This window comes from Camellia sinensis, chromosome 13 (genome assembly GCF_055761805.1).
Source record: "Camellia sinensis isolate YWXY chromosome 13, ASM5576180v1, whole genome shotgun sequence".
In the NCBI taxonomy this organism is placed as follows: Eukaryota; Viridiplantae; Streptophyta; class Magnoliopsida; order Ericales; family Theaceae; genus Camellia; species Camellia sinensis.
The window spans coordinates 64,062,213-64,081,926 of NC_138973.1; the positions used below are offsets into that span (position 1 = coordinate 64,062,213).

The 19,714-nt window shown below is 35.3% G+C and overlaps 1 protein-coding gene across 1 annotated transcript; it reads left to right on the top strand.

Annotated features, from left to right (window-relative positions):
• Nucleotides 1-7,946: 7,946 nt before the first annotated feature.
• Nucleotides 7,947-9,689, top strand: LOC145805446 (uncharacterized). Its single transcript, XM_082900577.1, has 2 exons — nucleotides 7,947-8,790; nucleotides 9,166-9,689. Exons 1-2 carry the CDS (start codon nucleotides 7,947-7,949, stop codon nucleotides 9,687-9,689), a joined length of 1,368 nt encoding a protein of 455 aa, XP_082756703.1.
• Nucleotides 9,690-19,714: the final 10,025 nt, after the last annotated feature.

The following is a 19,714-nucleotide window of genomic DNA, read 5'->3' on the forward strand; positions in this document are numbered from 1 at the left end:
CTAATGTGTCTCATGCTTTAACATATCATTTTAGCATGCTTTTGGCTTAGCTCTGAGAAGACTTTGTTCATGTTTTACCATGTTTAAGGTCTGATTTGTGTTGTTTTGGTCATATATGCCATGCTTTGTATAGCCATAAGGCATTCTAGCTTGTTAGCCTTAAGTGTCCAAGTCACTAGCATGCTTTACTTGGGTCGTTTCAGTGATTTGGCATCACTTGTTATGTTATTTCAGTCCATATAGTATGCTCATATACTTACACTTATCACTCCTTTAATGTTTTAAAGAGTTGATGTTTTATGCCTCTTAAATGGATCATTGTGTATGCTCCCGTGCTTAGGTCATTTGGATGCCACCTAAGTGGATTTTTGGGCTTATTTTGATATGCCATAGCTATGATTTTATTGGTTTAAGTCATGCCATGTTTGGTTTTGATAGGTGCAGTGTAACACCCCTTTTGTAGCCTTGCATGCCTCATACTTTTGGCATTGTGTTTTAGTTTGTGTTGGCTAGTTTCGAGCATGTTTTTGGTCTTGTTTGGATCTGCCTTGGGACTATTTTAGGTCCCCTTGGCCCTTTGGGGCTTGTCTTGCATGGCCTTGGTTTGAACCCCTTGGCTAGCCTTAAGCCTTGAGCTTTCTTGCATGATTTGCTTGTTTTGTTTGGTTAGTTTGGCACCTTTCCATGCATGATTTCAGAGCTTACAATGTATGTCACATGTCCATGTTTGTCCTCTTTTAAGTGCTCTTGAAAGTTGCCCTCCTATGCTTAGGTGTTGGACCATTTACATGTGCATATTTGCTTTGTATTTTCATGCTTCCAATTTATGACTTTGGCCACTGATTTGGGCATGTTTGAGAGTAGCCCATTTTGGTTTAAGTCCATCTTACCATGTTGTTGCATGTTTGTTTCATTTTGCATGTTGTTGCATGCCATGCATGTTTGCATATTTAGGTTGTATGCCTATTGCATATTGTATGCTTGTATGCTCATGTTGCATTAGATTTGTATCATGTTTGAGTTACTTGCATGCTTGCTTGCATGCTTAGGTTGCATTGCATTGTGTGTGCATTCCCTTGCCTCTTGATCAAGCATGATAGAGGTTGGGGGCCCTTATGTGTTATGTGCATTTTATTTGATTGAATTGCACACTTGGCTCCTTTAGCCATCATGCATTGAAATGCGTGATTGGTGGTCCGAGGGTCGAGAACTACACACCTTTGAGTCTTAAACATGATAAGGGGTGTAGTCGTGCAGACATTGTCTTGTAAATGTATTTCCATGCTCTGTTTGTCCTCTGCTGCAGCAACATGAGCTTTTCACAAGAAGCGATGGTCGATCGACCACATTCAGTGCCGATCGGCTACAAACATTTGGCCGAGAGCCTTATATTTGGTCGATGACCAGTTTCCCATGGCCGATGGCCCTATCTTCTGGCCGATGGCCTCCCAGAATATCCATGAGGTGGTTCAAAAGTGTCACAGAAGTTGGCACAGTTTCCAGAGGTATAGAGCAGTGTAAACAGAGGCAACATGTTGCATGGCAACGGATTTCCGAATGAAGCCGACCGAGCATACATTCGTCCCTCTTCCCGAGGCTGTTTTACTATTTTTCATAGCTTAATTAATTTGTTTAATTAGTTAAGTGTTGTGTAATAATTAATTAGCTTGTTAGTTAGTTAATTAGTTAATTTGTATTATTCTTTCGGTCTCTCTGTCGAGAGGGCGCAATTATGTAATAAGCGTGCGTGTGTGTGATGCATGTCTTCTAACTCTCATTTCTTTCTCCTTTTTACTTAACCGCTTACGATGGTTAGTTCAAGGGCATATTTCATTTAGCATCCTTATGTTACGCATGTTTGCATCATTCATCTGTATTGCATGTACCGGGCTCGGCGTATCATACTAACTGCATTGTATTTCAATTCCAATTTGAATACATGTATCAATTCCAATTTGAATACATGTATCAATTGTCGCATTTCACATGCCATTTTAGATTAGTCGAGCCTATTTCTAGTTGTATTTTGCCTGTGTTGCATTAGCCATTTTGACATGAACTAGGATCATGCATGATTTCTAACTAGTTTCTTGTTTTGGCTCAGAGTACACTGTGAGTGTTTATGCTTTAGAATCTTGCATGAGTGTGAGTGTTAACATGACAGCGTGTTTGCCATGAGACTAATTGCTTATGTGATATAACTGCTCGAATGCCTGTAGGTGAAGGTTGGATTGCTCGAATTGGAACGATTCATTGAAATTCGTGTTTTAGCCTACTTGCGAGTAGCAAACTTCAAACCATTTCCAAATGAACGGATATGCGATGCTTTGTTCCAAATTAGGCGATCTAGTCTGTACTTGTGTGTTCTGCGCATCACATAGTAAATTCTAGCTAATAATCGAAATAAAAACACATGTGTTTTCAAAAACAAGATATCATGCTTAGTACATACCGATCTTTGATCGGGCAAGCGATGGTACTTATAGATGACCTTCCCCAATCGTACCCAAGTTCATGAGCCGAGGCAACTTTGGTGATGACAGACACGTGGCCTTAGGCACAAGTCAGGGTTTCCTAAATTCCTCCAAAAAATAAAATATATAGGTGTCGACTCTGTATCTGGCAAAGCAGTTCATGTTTGGCACTTCTTTACAAAAATCAGTTTTCCAAAACGATTTACCAGATTTGGACTCTTTGGTGATTTATTAATCTCACATCGCATATTGTGAGATCAGATTAAGAACCGTGACATTTGAGTCCAAACTATAGCATGAAGCCCAAGGGCGCGTCTACACTCACCTATAGAAATTTGATAAAATATCTGTTATATAGATTGTATATCTGTTTAGAAATATCTGTTTTACGCTATCGGTGGAGGATAACTATGATTGTTGTAGAAATTGCATGAGGATTAGCTTATGTCATTGAATATGACGGTGTGTTGAGACATTGAATATGTGTAATTGCTTGTCATTGAATATGACGGTGCTTTTAAATATATTGTATGTGTATAATGTTCTGAGAGGAGAAAAGGGATGTACTCTATGTTTGGGAGGAGATAGGTGATGGACTCTATTGAAAATTAAGTTGGCTGGAGTGTCCACGGTAAAAGTTTCGAAATCTTATGTATACATGGGTGCCGATCCCGTGGGCAAAATTTTCGTAAAGTGGCAAGATTGAAGTGTTTATATGATTGTTATGTTGATTGAAAACCATTGAGTTGTAGTCTCAGTTGGGTTATTTGGAAAATTATACACTTGGCTTATGAATTGAAGTGAAACGAAATGACTTGAGATGAATCAATGGAAATGGATTATGATTTAAGTTGGTTATGTATATTGAGCATTTATCTGAAACTTATATCTTAGTTAAACCTCATATATTGTGTTAGTCTATCTCTACTGGGCTTTGATTCACCCTACTTGGGGAACCATTTTCAAGTACAGGTGATATGCTTTCTCCAAGAACGTAGCTTGGAAAGACTTAAGAGCTGGAGGCTCTATTTTTGTTATTTTTGTATTTAACTGTTTATTCAAGCCGAGGGCTTTAAATGTATAGAGTTTATGACTCTCTTTTGTTGTAACCAAGTTAATGTTTTGGAAAGATATAAGCCTATAGGGTATTATTTTGTTATTATTAACTAGTATTACATGCTATAGATTCAGGATAAATATTTGTGAATGTATGATGCATGTAATATCTTTTGTAATACGAACTCTGATGATTGGAAATACCTTAAGTTTATTATATCATTTTCTCTTATGAGTTGGATTATTTGTATTATATTTTGGGGGCGCTACAGGATATATGACATTCCCCCATAGCCCTGTTCTCCTGTTACAACTGTTATGCACCTCCTAAACATTTTGACAACCCTGCCTTTTTGCTTTTAACGTATAAATCCTTCGATTTTGTAATCGTACAACGAGTCGCTCTTTATGTGTATTGCCGAACAGACTAACTCGGTTTACACTAACCCTGCCAACCTGCTTTGGCCGAGATAACTGTAATCCCAGTCAAAGAGTTCAAAATTTTGTTGGTCAAACCTGCCAACCTTCTTTAGTTGAGATAACTGTCATTTCGGTCAAAGAGTGTAAAAATTTTGTTGGTCAAACCTACAAACCTGATTTGGCCGAGGTAACCGTTATCTCGGTAAAAGAGTACAAAAATTTTGTTAGTCAAACCTGCCAACCCGATTTGGCCGAGGTAACTGTCATCCCAGCCAAAGAGTGCAAAAGTTTTGTTGGTCAAACCTGCTAACCTACTTTGGCCAAGGTAACTGTCATCCCGACCAAAGATTGGAAAAATTTTTGTTGGTCAAACCTGTTAACCTACTTTGGTCGAGGTAACTGTCATCCCGGTCAAATAGTGCAAAAAATTTTGTTAGTCAAACCTGTCAACCTGTGTTGGCCAAGATAACTATTATCCCAGTCAAAGAGTGCAACAAATTTGTTGGTCAAACCTGCCAACCCGTGTTAGTCGAGATAACTGTCATCCCGATCAAAGAGTGCAAAAGTTTTGTTGGTCAAACCTGCCAACCTACTTTGGCTGAGGTAACTGTCATCTTGGCCAAAGAGTACAAAAGTTTTGTTGGTCAAACCTGTCAACTTGCTTTGGCCGAGGTAACTATTATCCAGGCCAAAGAGTGCAAAAGTTTTGTTAGTCAAACCTGCTAACCTGCTTTGGCCAAGATAACTGTCATCCCGGTTAAAGAATATAAAAATTTGTTGGTTAAACCTGACAACCTGCTTTGGCTGAGATAACCATCATCTTAGTGAAAGAGTGCAAAAATTTTGTTGGTCAAACCTGCTAACCTGCTTTGGCCGAGGTAACTGTCATCCCAGCCAAAGAGTGCAAAAATTTTGATTGGTCAAACCTACCAATCTGTTTTGCCCCTAGTCATGCAAAGTTTTGTTAGAAAGAGCTGGTCAAACCTGCCAACCCACTTTGGCCCCAATTGGGCAAAGATTTTTTGTGCAGTTGGTCCTACTTGTCAACCGTGTTAACTCTCGCTGAAGGCTTTTTGTCCAGTATTGCTGTTGTTCCGGATTCTGCCTTGGCGCACGTCCCATTTTCCTCTACCCAGATGTGTTGGTACACTTTTTCTATCAAGGCTTCCATAGTAAAAGGCAACGTGTCATTGAATCCCTCCACTTATGACCCATTGGTAGACCCCGCTTGTACTGTGTAATAGCTAGGTTGGTAAGAGAGTCATCTATTTGGTTGAAGATTTCCTAATACATGTTATTGTAAGATTTTAACGTTTTCTTCTCGCCCATATCAATGGTAAGCAACTGATCTACCTCGACTGCCGTTTTGGTGTTCGCTTTAAACCTGGTGACAAACGTCTCCGTAAGTTGTGCCCACGAAACAATGCTACCTTCTGGCAACCTTTCAAACCAATCAAGCATAGGTCGCCTAAGCTTGACAAAAACAAGATGTACATTAGAGCTTCGTTCCGCCGATGTATGGCCATAACTTAGCGATAGTGGCTCAAGTGCATGTAGGGGTCTGACTTCCCTTTATAAGTAGTGAACTTAGGCTGGTTGAAGCCTAAAGGTAATGATGCGTTCTCTATCACCAGAACGAACGACGAACTTTGTAACCTTGCTATCGCTTTGTTTGCTGATTTGTTGGCAAAGCGCGATATTGGCACTTCAACCTCAACACTTCCATGTGTCTTAGGAGCCAGCTATTGTAGAGTAGAGACCTTTGGGGGTCGCGTGCCTGGGCGTCTTTTCTCCTTCGAGCCCTTTCTTATAGCACTGTCCGCAGGTCCGCCGACTTAGGCAACTCGATGTGCTAAGAAGTGGTTTGATGTATATGTAAGGGTTAATAATTGCTTCCCTTTTTATAAGACCTTTCAGTCCTCGTTTTCTCAGACTTAGAGTAAAGAGTCTTAGAGGTTCTTGATCGTGTGTCGCCTATTCTAAGGCTTCTACTTTCAGATTGCGATGGTGTGACTCGCTTATCGCGATCTCTTGAGTTGTAAGAATGAGTTCTGGCTTTACGGATCTCTTCCTTTGCCATGCCTTTGCCTTTCATCTGGTGCTTCATTGTCTCTATGTCAGCAGCCACTCTCTTTATCAACTCGTATTGTTCCTTCACGCGATCCTCCAGAACCTGAGAATCCATCATCTGTCTTTGTCCATCTGGGCTGTGAAAGCGACGACTTGAGCCCCGCTTTTCTCGTGCACCCCTTTGTGGGTTCCTTCACTAGGGGTCTAAGTCTGCTATAAGCGGGACAAAAGGCAAATCCTCACGCCTCTTGTCCTTTTCTGGAGTTTGTCCATCGATAACAGAATGAGGCAAGTCTTCGTTGTGCGCCATTGAAATCAGTTGAAGGAAAACTTAATCAAAAGGTTTGTTTTCTGTGATTCTTTCCCATAGACGGTGCCAATTGTACGAGCACGAAATAATCTTCTTGTATAATCCTGTTGATCAAGTTTGTACTCCTTCAAACGTCATCGCTTTACTACTTGAAAACACAAACATGAGCTAGCCGACGGGTGTGTGCTGAAAATCTCTCTGATGCCTAAGTCAGCAAATAGACAATAGACATAAAAGCTTTGTGTATTTGAGAGTAAGAATTGTCATACCTGTGCATAGGTCCTGTCATGAGCTTTTATAAATTTCACCTGGCACAGTTCTAGTAGGACTCCAACTCTCTTTAGCAGAGTCCTCCTAGGAATCACACTCCCAAAGATAATGCCTATTCTGATAACACCCTACTCACTACCAACAAAATGAGATGGTTGGCACAATCCTAGTAGCACTGTAACTCTCCTTAGCAGAGTCCTCTTAGAAGTCTCATGTCCAAGGATAATGCTTATCCTTAGAACACCCTTATCACTGCAAGCCAAGTGAGATGGCCATACCCTTATGCTCGGATAGACATTCCCGACCAAGCTGCTTTATCTCGATCCCCTGCCTTTCTGGCCGTGTGACCAGAAGCCGATCTACCAAATGGCACCCTGCTGAGCTACACATAGCTCGCCCCTCTCTGTTGACAATATCTCGGTCCGATAAAGGACTACCTTTAGAGAGCTAGATCTAGGCCCTAGCAACCCATCTCTGACCGGCGTAGTGTCTTCTTAGCCTAAGACCGAGCTACACCAGTTCTTATCTCGACCTATTGTGTGACCCAACTTCCAAAGAAGACCTTTCTTAGCTTAGCCCAATTTGTTCACAAATTACCCTCTTAGGTTTGATGTTGTTATATGATAGTATATAAATTAGTTTGCTAATTTATGGAGATAAATTAGTTATAATGTTATTGGTACCCCATTTTAATGATTAAGTGTTAAATAGGGTTATTTTAAGAAATAATGCCTATGGCCCTCCGTTGTTGGTAAATAAAAATTCTGATTAATTGAGATTCAAATGATACCAAAAAGGTCGGTTGGGTTTTAATTAATTAGTTTGTTTTATTTATTTTGTGAAAAGTATAAGTGTGACTAGTAGGAGTGTCGGCTAAAATGAAGGCATAATCTTACATGTTCATGCTATGTATCTAAACAATGGTTTGCACTTAAACAAATACTATATGGTAACCAAAAGGTGTCATATGAGTTGATTTGGAGGCCAAAAGAAAAATTGGGAATCATAAATCAATTTAATTTTTCTAAAAGAAAAAGAAAAATGATAACATGAGATGATATTATCATGGGTTGTAGCTACCCACCCAGTCAAGATATGTTCATTTATTTCAAAAGAAATTTTTGTACATGCAAGATTGGTTTCCCAATGCTCACTATGAATGTTTTAAATATAAGTGTTATATTTATGGGGTTATAAATTCTTTATGATTGTTTGAATAATAATTCTAGTGAGCATTACCATAGTAGATTCAAAATCCTGCATCCTATGGATTTATATATAGTGCAATACTTATATTCTTCTGACACATGTTTTTATTTTTATTTTTTAAAATATGCAATTAAAAAATGACCAACTTTAATCATTTGTCCAAAATTCTTGATGATAATCGTTTGACTGGATCAAACTATGTGGACTGGAAGAGAAATTTAACAATTGTCCTCACTGCTGAAAAATTGAAGCATGTCCTAACCACTGATCCACCTGTGCTTCCTGAGGTGGATGCCACTAATGAACAATGTGAGGCTGCTAGGAAGTGGCATGAGGAGGATGATGTTGCAAAATGCTACATATTGGCCCCAATGACTAATGTGTTGCAAAAGCAGCATGAGGGTGTTCCTACTGCAAAAAACATGATGGTTAACTTGAAAGAAATATTTGGAGAACAGAGCAGAAGTGCACGCCAAACAGCCATGAAAGGTTTGATGTCCACCAAAATGGTAGAAGGTACTCTAGTATGGGAAGATATTCTGAAAATGGTATTTTTCATTAACATACTGGAAACTTTGGGTGTAAATATTGATGGTGAAACTAAAATTGATGCGATACTTTCATCTTTACTAAATTCTTATAATCAGTTTATTTTGAATTACAATATGAATAAGATGAATGTTACACCATCAAAGTTGCTCAATATGTTGCAAGCAGCAGAGGATCTTATTAAAAAGAGCCAACCCACTGTGATGATGGGTGAGAATGAAGATTTTAGAAAATTCAAGCCCAAGGGCAAGAATAATTTTAATAAGAAACCTATGGGCTCCAAGTTCTCTGGAAAAACACTAGGTGTTTTTAAAAATGGCATAGATAAAAAGAAAAGGAAAGGAAATTGTTTCCATTGCGGAAAGCCTGGCCATTGGAAGAGAAACCGCCGTCATTATTTAGCAACACTGAAAAAGGACAAACCTTCGAAAGGTATGTTAAATCTGTTTGTTATTGAAACCAATTTATTTATTGGTCTTCCTAATGCTTGGTGTGTAGACTTTGGTGTGACCTCATATATTTGCAATATGTTGTAGGGGTTCAAAGAGACCAGAAAGCTTAATGAAGGGGAGATGCTAATAAAGTTAGGAACAAGTGCAACAATTGCTGTAGTTTCCATAGGAATTTTTTATTTGGAATTATCATTTGAAAGGACTCTAGTTTTAGAAGATTGTCTATTTGTGCTAGACATCTGCAGAAATTTAATTTCTGTTTCAAAATTAATTTCGTTGGGAAATTGTTTTTCCTTTTCTTCTAAAGTTGTTATTAAGAACAATAATAAATTTGTGGTTTTTGACATTTTAATAGATGGTCTGTACTTTATTAGTCTTATTGATAATTCCATTAATTGTGTTGAGAATGATATATCTACTGGTATGTTACCCCTTAAAAGAAAAAGGGTTGTTAATCAAACTTACATGTGGCACTTGAAATTTGGTCATATAAATTTAGAACGTCTAAATAGATTGGTCAAGGATGGGCCTTTAGATTTTTTGGAAATTGAGCCTTATCCAATTTGTGAGCCTTGCTTACAAGGAAAAATGTCTAAAATTCCATTTCTAAGAAAAGGAATTGAAGCGATAGAAGTTTTGGGATTAATACACACAGATGTTTGTGGTCCTATAAATCACATGGCAAGAGGTGGTTTTTACTATTTCATTACATTCACCGATGATTATTCTAGGTATGGTTATTTGTACCTAATGAGACATAAGTCTGAATCCTTTGAAAAGTTCAAGGAATTTCGTAATGAAGTAGAAAAGCAACTTGGAAAAAGCATCAAAGCTCTTCGATCAAATCATGGGGGAGAATACATTTTAGATGATTTTTGAAATTATTTAAAAGAGAATAGTATCATATCTCAATTAATGCCCACGGACACACCACAAAATAATAGAGTGGCAGAAAGAAGAAGTAGAACCTTATTAGATATGGTTCATTCAATGATGAGCATGTCAAAACTGCCAATTTCCTTTTGGGGATTTGCAATAGAAACTACTATTTATTTGTTGAATAGAGTTTCTACTAAATCAGTTTCTAAAACTCCATATGAATTATGGACTGGGAAAAAGCCTTGTCTAAAGCATATTAGGATATGGGGTTGTCCAGCACATGTGAAAAAGCAAAATGTTGATAAACTGGAATTGAGAACTGATAGATGCATTTTCCTTGGATATCCTAAGATGGCATTTGGTTACTGTTTTTATAATCCTAAAGAACAAAAAATTATTGTTAGCAAAAATGATATTTTTTTAGAAGATGATTATATTTTCAATGAAAATAGAACAAAAATTGTTCTTGAAGAAGTAATTGATATTTCAATGGATGGGGTAAGTAGTCAAAGTGAAGGAGAAATAAGTAAGCCCACTAAACCAATTATTGCACAAGATCCTCGACATGGTTAGACCTCCAATTAAGTTATCCCTGTTAAATGAGATTTATCAGATGGAATCAGAATTGTCTGATGATGATCCATTTACATACGAAGAGGCAATTAATGACAAAGATGTTGGGCATTGGCAAAAAGCCATGGAATCTGAAATGGACTCAATGTATTCTAATAAGATTTGGACCTTAGTAGATAAATCTGAGGGTATTAAACCCATAGGTTACAAATGGATATATAACAGAACATTAGGACCCAATGGAAAGGTAGAGACCTACAAAGCAAGATTAGTGGCGAAAGGTATAACCAAAAGGTTGGTATTAATTATGAAGAAACTTTGTCGCCAGTAGCCATGCTAAAGTCCATAAGGATTCTTTTGTCAATTGTTGCACACTATGGTTTTGAAATTTGGCAAATGGATGTTAAAACTGCATTTTTGAATGGCTATATTCAAGAAGAAATTTATATGCACCAACCAGAAGGTTTTATATCACATGGTGCAGAAAATAAAGTGTGCAAATTAATGAGGTCCATTTATGGTCTCAAGTAAGCATCTCGAAGTTGGAATATTCGTTTTGACGAGGCAATCAAATCGTTTGGCTTCTCGCAAAATATGGATGAACCTTTTGTTTACAAGAAGGTCAGTGGGAGTGGCAAAGTATTTTTGGTTCTCTATGTTGATGACATACTACTCATTGGGAATTATGTAAAAGAAATGTCAGCAGTCAAAGTATGGTTATCTAATAATCACTTCGCATTGAAAGACCTTGGTGAAGCTACTTATATACTTGGGATCAAATTGTTTAGTGACCGAAAGAAAAGATTACTTGGCCTCTCACAAGTTAATTATATTGACAAAGTCCTGGCAAGATTTAGAATACAAGATTCCAAGAAAAGGGTTCCTACCCTTTAGGCATGGAATTCATCTCTCTAAGGGAATGACACCAAAAACACAAGAGGAGAGAGAAAAAATGAGAAATATTCCTTATGTTTCGACAGTAGGAAGTCTCATGTATGCAATGCTTTGTAGTAAGCCTGACATTTGTTCCTTAGTGAGCGTTGTGAGTAGATACCAACCCAATCCAGGTTCAGAGCATTGGACAACAGTAAAACACATTTTGAAATATTTGAAAAGGACTAAACACTCTTTTCTAGTGTTTGGTAGTGAAAATTTGGTTGTTGAAGGTTACACCGATTTAGATTTTCAATTTGATATCGATGATAGAAAATCAACTTCTGGTTTTGTGTTCACTCTTGGAAAGGGAGCAATAAGTTGGAGAAGTTACAAGCAAGATACTACTGCAGATTTTACAACTGAAGCAGAGTATGTGGCTACAAGTGAAACTGCAAAGGAAGCTGTTTGGATTCACAAGTTCATTCAAGAACTAGGTGTTGTCCAAACAATTGAATCTCCTATAATTATTTATTGTGACAATACCATTGCTATTGCACATGTTATTGAGCCTAGGGCTCATCGAAGGACAAAGCACAGTGAGCGTAGATTTCATTTGATACGTGATATCATTCATAGAGAAGATATGTCAATAGCAAAGATTGCATCAGCTGAAAATGTTGCTAATCCTTTCACAAAAGCCTTAACTCAGAAGGTTTTTGAAAAACACTTGGGGATAATGGGTATTAAATACATATGCAATTGGTTTTGAGTGCAAGTGGGAGAATGCTAGCATTTGTGCCCTCAAAAACCAATTTGTTGACTTTATTGACTAATTAAATAAATTGCTTGGCATTTTATTTTTGCACTTTGTATATTATTATTTTGCGTAATGTTATATTTAATGTTACATATGATGTGAACATAAGGTCCCCTGGGTAACATTGTAGAAAAACATGCTAATGGTTAATGAACCAAAAGCTGGGAGTTATGATTTTTCGATGCCTTGTAGACCCAATTAATGTTCTAGGCTGTGGGTGTTGATTGGGCTTCACATTACTACGGCCTACACCTGTTTTGTTGTTATATGATAGAATGATTAACTCTATCATTGAGGTAATGACCTTAGGCAAATAGGTAGGTGCTATACAACAAGTACATGCACTGAACATGATCAGTTTTGAAAACACCTATTAGCTTGCTTGGTTCCATTTTTCCAAAAACACTTTTCAGAAAATTCTACTTTCTTATTTTTCGTATTTTTTTTTTGTTTTTACTGAATTTTTTTAATATTTTAAGCAATTTTTTTACTTTTTAGACACACCTAACATAAATACATCTAAAAAGTAAAAAAAATCTTTTAAAAATTCACTAAATACCAAAAATACAAAAAAATATAAGAATTCAGTACATTTTTTTGTATTTCTACGTATTTATTAATTTTTAAAAATATTTTTTCACAATTTTTTTACTTTTTAGATACATCTGAGTAAGGTGCATCTAAAAAAGTAAAAAAAATGTTTAAAATTTTAAAAATATTCACTAAAAGCAAAAAAAAAAAATACGAAAACCAAAAAAAAATCAGTTTTTAAAAAACTTAATCCAGAAACTCAAACCAAACACACTGCATGGAATGATCACTATCAGTTTAAAAGGTAGTTCTATTATAATGCACTTATTTTCCTTTAACTTGAGAGGTTTGTATAAATTAACCATTCATTTAACTTTGATATTGTCAATCGTTGACGCCAAACCAAAGGCAATACATGGACATGTTGGGTTATGTGAATGATAATTGATTTATATATGTGCTTAACATGGAATCCACCATTCTCAAAGTGAGAAAGTATATTCAAGCAATTTTTCCTATTAACATTGGACCAAAAGAAAACCGGCTGGTAACTTTTTCATAAAAATATTTTTATACATATATAATTACAGAAGTACTATTTTTGAAAAATGTTTTTGGGGTCCAATTAGAAGAAGGAAAAATTTAGAATTCGGTTACATGAGTTAGGGCTTTTGATAATGATAAATTTGTCCATACCTAATAGCTCATGTGGAATATAGTTTGGTGAAAGGAAGTTTGTGACTAATTGTAATTCAGGGCCTCACTTGTAATTTTCTACTTTTAGGGGATTAATTGTAATGCGTTGATGGACATTGCAATTAGTGGAAGTTCTATATTATCTATTTAAAAGATAATTAATGAAAAACTGGATAAGTTGTATCATGCATATTTAAGATAAAAGATACGTCTGTTATTTTATCTCTACAACTAAAAGATAGAGATCCCTAAGGATCCAACCTACATGCAAACTCTATCATATGTTGTGTATATATATAAGATGTATTTGATTTAAAAATTGGCCATTAGAATTTTTAAGGTCTGTAGAAAATATATACACAAAAATAAATCAAAGAGGGTGCAAGGTGAATCACTTTGGAGGCGAGACATTTGGATCGGTTGGTGAGGTATTATCAACAACACGCTTGAATTGAGGTATTTTAGATTGTGTAATCAGGTAGTGTTTCTTTGAAAAATTGTTTTTCAAAATAAATTATTTTTCTACAAACTTTCAAAATCATGGTTTGGATGTTATTCGTCAACTTATTATTGTGTTGTGGGCAATTTGGAAGCAGCGAAACAATGTTGTATTTAGAGATAACTCATTATCTTGTCAACAGGCCATTGGCCTAGCCAATGAATTGGTTTATTCTTTGACTAGAAGAAATAGAGCACAAGAGCAAGATAGTTTCCAAATGGAAGATTTTGTGAATGAACCATCCTCCTCAAATAGGGAACACAATCATTGTCTACTTGCAGCTAATGATTTCATTGATGTTTGTTTACAAGAATATGATGTGCTGGTAGATAGATCATGGCGACAAGTTGATAGTAGCACTGGAATAGCGTGGGTTTGTAATTATGGTGATGGGAAATCTGTGGCACAACGAGCTTTCCAAATGCAACTTACGTTGCGGTGGAAGTGACGGCTTATTAGAAAGCGATACAGTGGGCAAAGGAACAAAATTTGTGCAAAGTTAGTATATGGATAGACTCACAACTTTTGGTGGATGTACTATGTAATAGAGTCGGTCCTTTTTGGTCTTCTTGCACTATCATAGCAGATATAAAGTCGGTTAGTAAGTATTTTGATTTTTTTGTGCATGTAAGGTTAAGCGTTAGAATGTTAAACTTGCACATAATTTGGCCCGCTTGTAAATAACTTCCCCACTTAATGTAATGCTTGTTGTTTATGTGTTTCTCAAAACTAGGGCTGGGTATATGGTTATCTGAGCTGCCCAACTCGCCCACCCGAACTGATCCACATACAAATGGGTGGTTTCGTAGATATAATGCGGGCAGATGTGATTTGGAATATGGCAAGATTATGGGTTACGGGCTTAGCCCACACTCGCAAGAACTCGCCTGTATTTAGTATCTTTTTTTTTTTAAAACCTGGACCGCAATTATTTTATTATTACATTTTTTCTGAATGTAAAAATTAATGAATAATTACTTTTAGGTAAGCTTAGGATTTTAAATGATTTTACTTTAATTGTATTGTTGGGTAATAGATAGTGAATGAGATTGGTGATCTAGTTTAGGATTTTGAAAGATGTGCTTGTGTTAGTTTATGATTTGATTTAAAAGTTTAGGATTTTGAATGATTTGTTTGTGTTAGGAATTGATTTTGTTGTGTTTTTAGTTTCATAAGTTTTAATTTATTAATTATTAATGTTAGAGCATTTTAAAAAAAGGAGAGAAAATGACCCGTAATAATTTTTTAAAGAAAAAATTTCAATCCACAAACCGCCTGCACATCCGTGAACTTTATCCGCACAAACCGCAACTCATACTGCGGGCGGCTGGGGGTTGAATTTTTCCCAAACCGCATACATGCGGACGGGTCCAAATCAATCCGCAAATCATCCAAAACCAAACCACAACCACCCCTACTCAAAACCAAAAAAAAAAAAAAAAAGATTCATTTTTGAAATACAGAACCACTCAGTTATTTTTAAAATACATAGCCACTCAATTGTTTATCAGAGTGGTGCTTGATGTTCTTATCTATAAGATTGTAACAAATGCAAAATACACCATAACAATAAAAGTAAAAACAACAAAATAGAAATTCTAATATAAAAAATCTCAATTTAACCAAAACTTAATACATATTTCCTAAAAAATATGACTCGTACAAATTAATGACTAAGAATTATAAAGATGAGCAATACTTGCAATCAATTCAAGCCATAATTAATAATACATAAAAATATATTACATTTAGTTTATTATATGATGTGTCATCATTATATTGGTAATAGACATGAGTGGTGTGTTCTATTTAACCAATGTAATTATGATAATTGAGATAGTAAATATAGTGTAGTATACAAATATAATCATTATAGTATTATTCTTAAAAAATTATTTACAAATAAATAAAAAAAAATATTATATTTACCTTTAATAACCTTAAATAGAAGAAAGGGGCCAATTACATTGCAATCTAAACTCTGCCAAATTATTTATATATACACACAAATGGTTCATCAGAATGTGGGAGGGACCATAACCACCCCAAGCCAAGCCATGGCTCCATCCCTGCACCAACTTTCTGTTCATTCCTTTCAAATTCTAACCCTTCTTGGCCTTTCCCTCGACCTTCCCTCTTTGCTATCTACTGCTCATCCACTTTCCTTCCTCTCAAACCCTAACCCTTCCTCGCCCTCCTCTTCTATCTCTGCTACTTGTCACCCCTCTCATTCCCTCTCTTTCAAACCTTAACCCTCTCCAGCCCCTCATCGCCTCTTATTGCCTTTTTTCTTTCCCTAAGACCATCTCCAACGGTGAACCAAACCTGGCATCAAATTTAAAATTTGGTGAAAAAGCCACTTTTTTAAGCTCCAACGTTTTCACCAAATCGATATCAAATCCAGAATTCAGCAAAAATGGTACCAAACTGAGTGCAGGCGAAGCATTTCACCAAAACACTGTTCCTAACCGTTGGGATGAGACGAACGGGTCGACCATCCGGTTGACCAACCGGTTAACCAACCGATCGCCCCAGAGAAAGTTCAGACAGTTCACAAAAAGGTTGAAACCAGTCAAAAAAAAAAAAAAAAAATTTTTTTTGCCTAGGTGGTCGACCACCCGGTCGACCGGCCGGTTGACCACCCGGTCGACCACCAAAAGTTGAAAAAGTTCAAAAAAAAAAGGTTCAAACCGGTAAAAAAAAAAAAAAAAAAAAAAAAAAAAATTTGCCGTTACCGGTTGACCGGCCGGTCGACCGGCCGATCAACCAACCGGTCGCCCAGCACAAATTTGATTAAACGGATTTGATGTTGAACCGTTGGAGCGCGAAGTATCAAATTAAAGAAATGACCCATTTTTGACTCAGATTTGGTGAAACATTTGGTACATCGTTGGAGATGCTCTAACTGAGTCCGAATCCTCTCTAGCCATTCCTCCTGTCAAGGGCTAGGATTTGGCCACGTCACTTTGGCCAAAGTCTACGGCTCAGATCAGATGCTTGGTAATAATAATTAAAAAAAAAAATTGAATTTTTTTTCATTCAACACATCAACAGAGCTTCCCTCTCATTTAGCTTCCCTCTCATTCACTTTTTCCCTTCCTTTTTGAAGCTCTGGGGCGAATCGAAGTCGGCGACGTCGAACATCAACGGTCTGTCCCTCTCTCCCTCTTATTATCTTGTTGAAAAATTCAAACATGAGCAATTGGGTATGTTCAAGTATAATTTTACACTAATTTTTGTTCATTTTTCAAGAACCCAACAAAATGGAGAGAGAGAGGGAGAGAAAGAGAGAGAGCAATGCTATAGTAAAATTTTGAGTGTTGGATTTGAACTTGAGAAAGATTAATTGTAGATGATGGTAACAAACAGAAAGCAATAACATCATATGTCCATGAAAATTTCAAGCGTCATACCTGAATTCTTGTTCAATCCAATTCTCTATCCTTTGGCATCTACTTGAAAACCAAGTCAAAGAAAAGCCAAGAAACCAAGAGAAATTGAGAGACCCATATGAGAAAATGATGGAAAAACAAGAATTGGCCAAAACCCATTAACATTTACGAGGAAAAAAGTTCAGATCCAACAGAGAAAATAGCAAAATAGTAGGTGAATTTTGACTTTTTCTCTCCAGAACAAAGAGGGAGAGAGAGAGAGAGTTGGGTGTTGGTTAGGAGTCCGAATCTGAGCCGTAGACTTTGGCTAAAGTGATGTGGCCAACTCCTAGCCATAGACAGGAGGAATGGCTGGAGAGGTTGGCTGGAGAGGATCTGATCTCGAAAAAGTTTGAGTGGTAGTGGAAGCTAATATGTTAGCGATAAGGAGGAGAAAAAGTGATGGCTGATTGTAGATTTAAAGTTTTTGGGTTTTATTCTTATTGATAATTTGACTTAAAAAATGACATTAAGAAAAATCATAAATACAAAGTGCCCAATAATATATTTTTAGAGTGTATTTAGATATTGCTGCTGCAATTCTCTTATTTTATTAAATTTATACCCTCTCCCGAGTGTAATGCAAAATACTAAAATTTTGGTGGGTAAAGCATTATCATTTCAGGATGCTCTCCTTCTCACGAATCCACTAAAGATTGTTGCATAGGATAGCATTAATTAAGACAATGAAAGGAAAAAAACCAATCGATCCATAAAAAATTTCCTTGTATTCTAGTTGAGGGATGATAGAGAAATAGGACTTGCCTGCAACACGGTACGGCCGTGTCAAATGCATACCCGTCGTGAACGCGTATGACTTTTCTGGCCATGTCAAAAATAAATATTCCTTTCATATCAAAATATTTATTTTTTATTTTATTTTTATTATGTTAAAATATTAATTATTTTTTAAAAATCAAGGAGTAAAATAATATGAATTTGTTATTTTATCCATCTTTTAAATTTATTAATAATATAAAAAATATAATTATGACAATTGATATTTCTCAAAACATGTAATTCAAAAGGTAATTTTAAAAAATTATTTTTTTTAAAGAGCAATTATTATATTATTAAAAAAAAGTTAGACTTTTCAAAAAAAAAAAAAAAGATTATTATTTTGGAATGAATGGAGTATAATTTGCTGTTTCTGGAAAAAAGAACCAACAAAGAGAATGAAATAATCACACTTCTCAGAAAAGATTATTAGTCTACTTTATTCCAAACCATCAATAGAATTAATATATTTATATATGTGATTTATTTAATTTGATTATATCTAGATGCATAATAATATTTTTCAAACAATTAGCCTTGCTTGTCATTTTCTAAAAAATTTCAAGGGCAAATTACAAACACCCCCTCGAGGTTTGGTGAAAATACAAATTCCCCCCTGAGGTTTGAGAAATTACAAATTGCCCCCTGAGAGTCAAATTTTCATAACAAATTAGAAAAAATTAGGGGGGAATCTGTATGAAAATAAAAACCTCAGGGGGCAATTTGTTATGAAAATATAAACCTCAGGGGGTGGGATGTAATTTCTCAAACGTCAAGGGGGAATCTGTATTTTTACAAAACCTCGAGGGAGGTGTTTGTAATTTGCCCAAATTTCAAATGTCAAAAAGTCACTATCATATTTAAATCATATCATCTTATTTAAGTCACATCACTTCTCTACCATATCACTTCAAACCCAACGTATATCCAACTCATATTTAATAAAAAGTCAAAAAATTACATTTATTTAGAACATTCCAAACAACTCTTTAATTGCATTTTGTTGAATGATATTAAAATATTTGTCACTTTACTATGGGGTGTTTGGCAATAGGTTTTTAAATTTTTTTAGATTCAAATAGCATTAAAAGACAAAATAAGCTAAAATAATTAATAAGATAAAATGGCATATTATGTTTATAATCATTTCACTTTTTCTCTCACAAATATCACATCTAACTACAAAAAAATTCACTATCTTCCCAAATACAATTATTTTAACCTATTAAAATAATCAAAAACTAAAATAATCTATTAAAATAACCAATTTTCCAAACATTCCATATAAGACAAAATGAATTAATTTATTCAATCAATGTGTTAACAAAAGTGATATTCTAAAAAAAAATATTAATTTTATTAACAGATAAAATGAACTAATTTATTCAATCAATGTGTTAACAAAAGTGATATTCTAAAAAAAAATATTAATTTTATTAACAGATAAAATGAACTAATTTAAAGGGTATTTATTGAAATTAATATTTTAATAACTAGATTGACACAAAACAATTTGGGAGAATGAAATAAATTTGTTAGGACTTGTTTGATAATCATTTCGTTTCCAGTTTTCAATTTATATTTATAAAGTTTTTAAAAATTATCATAAAAATTTGTTTGATAATTTTTTTGATTTATAAATGGTTGTCTCAGTTTGTAAATTTAAAAAAAAAACGTAAACTCAAAAAATGAGTTTATGTTGGTTTTTAAACAGAAATTTAAAAATTTGACAAACAAATTATTATTTTCAATTATAATGTGTATGATTTCATTGTTATAAATAATAAAAAATAAATATAAATATTTTAGGCCTGAATAAACATAT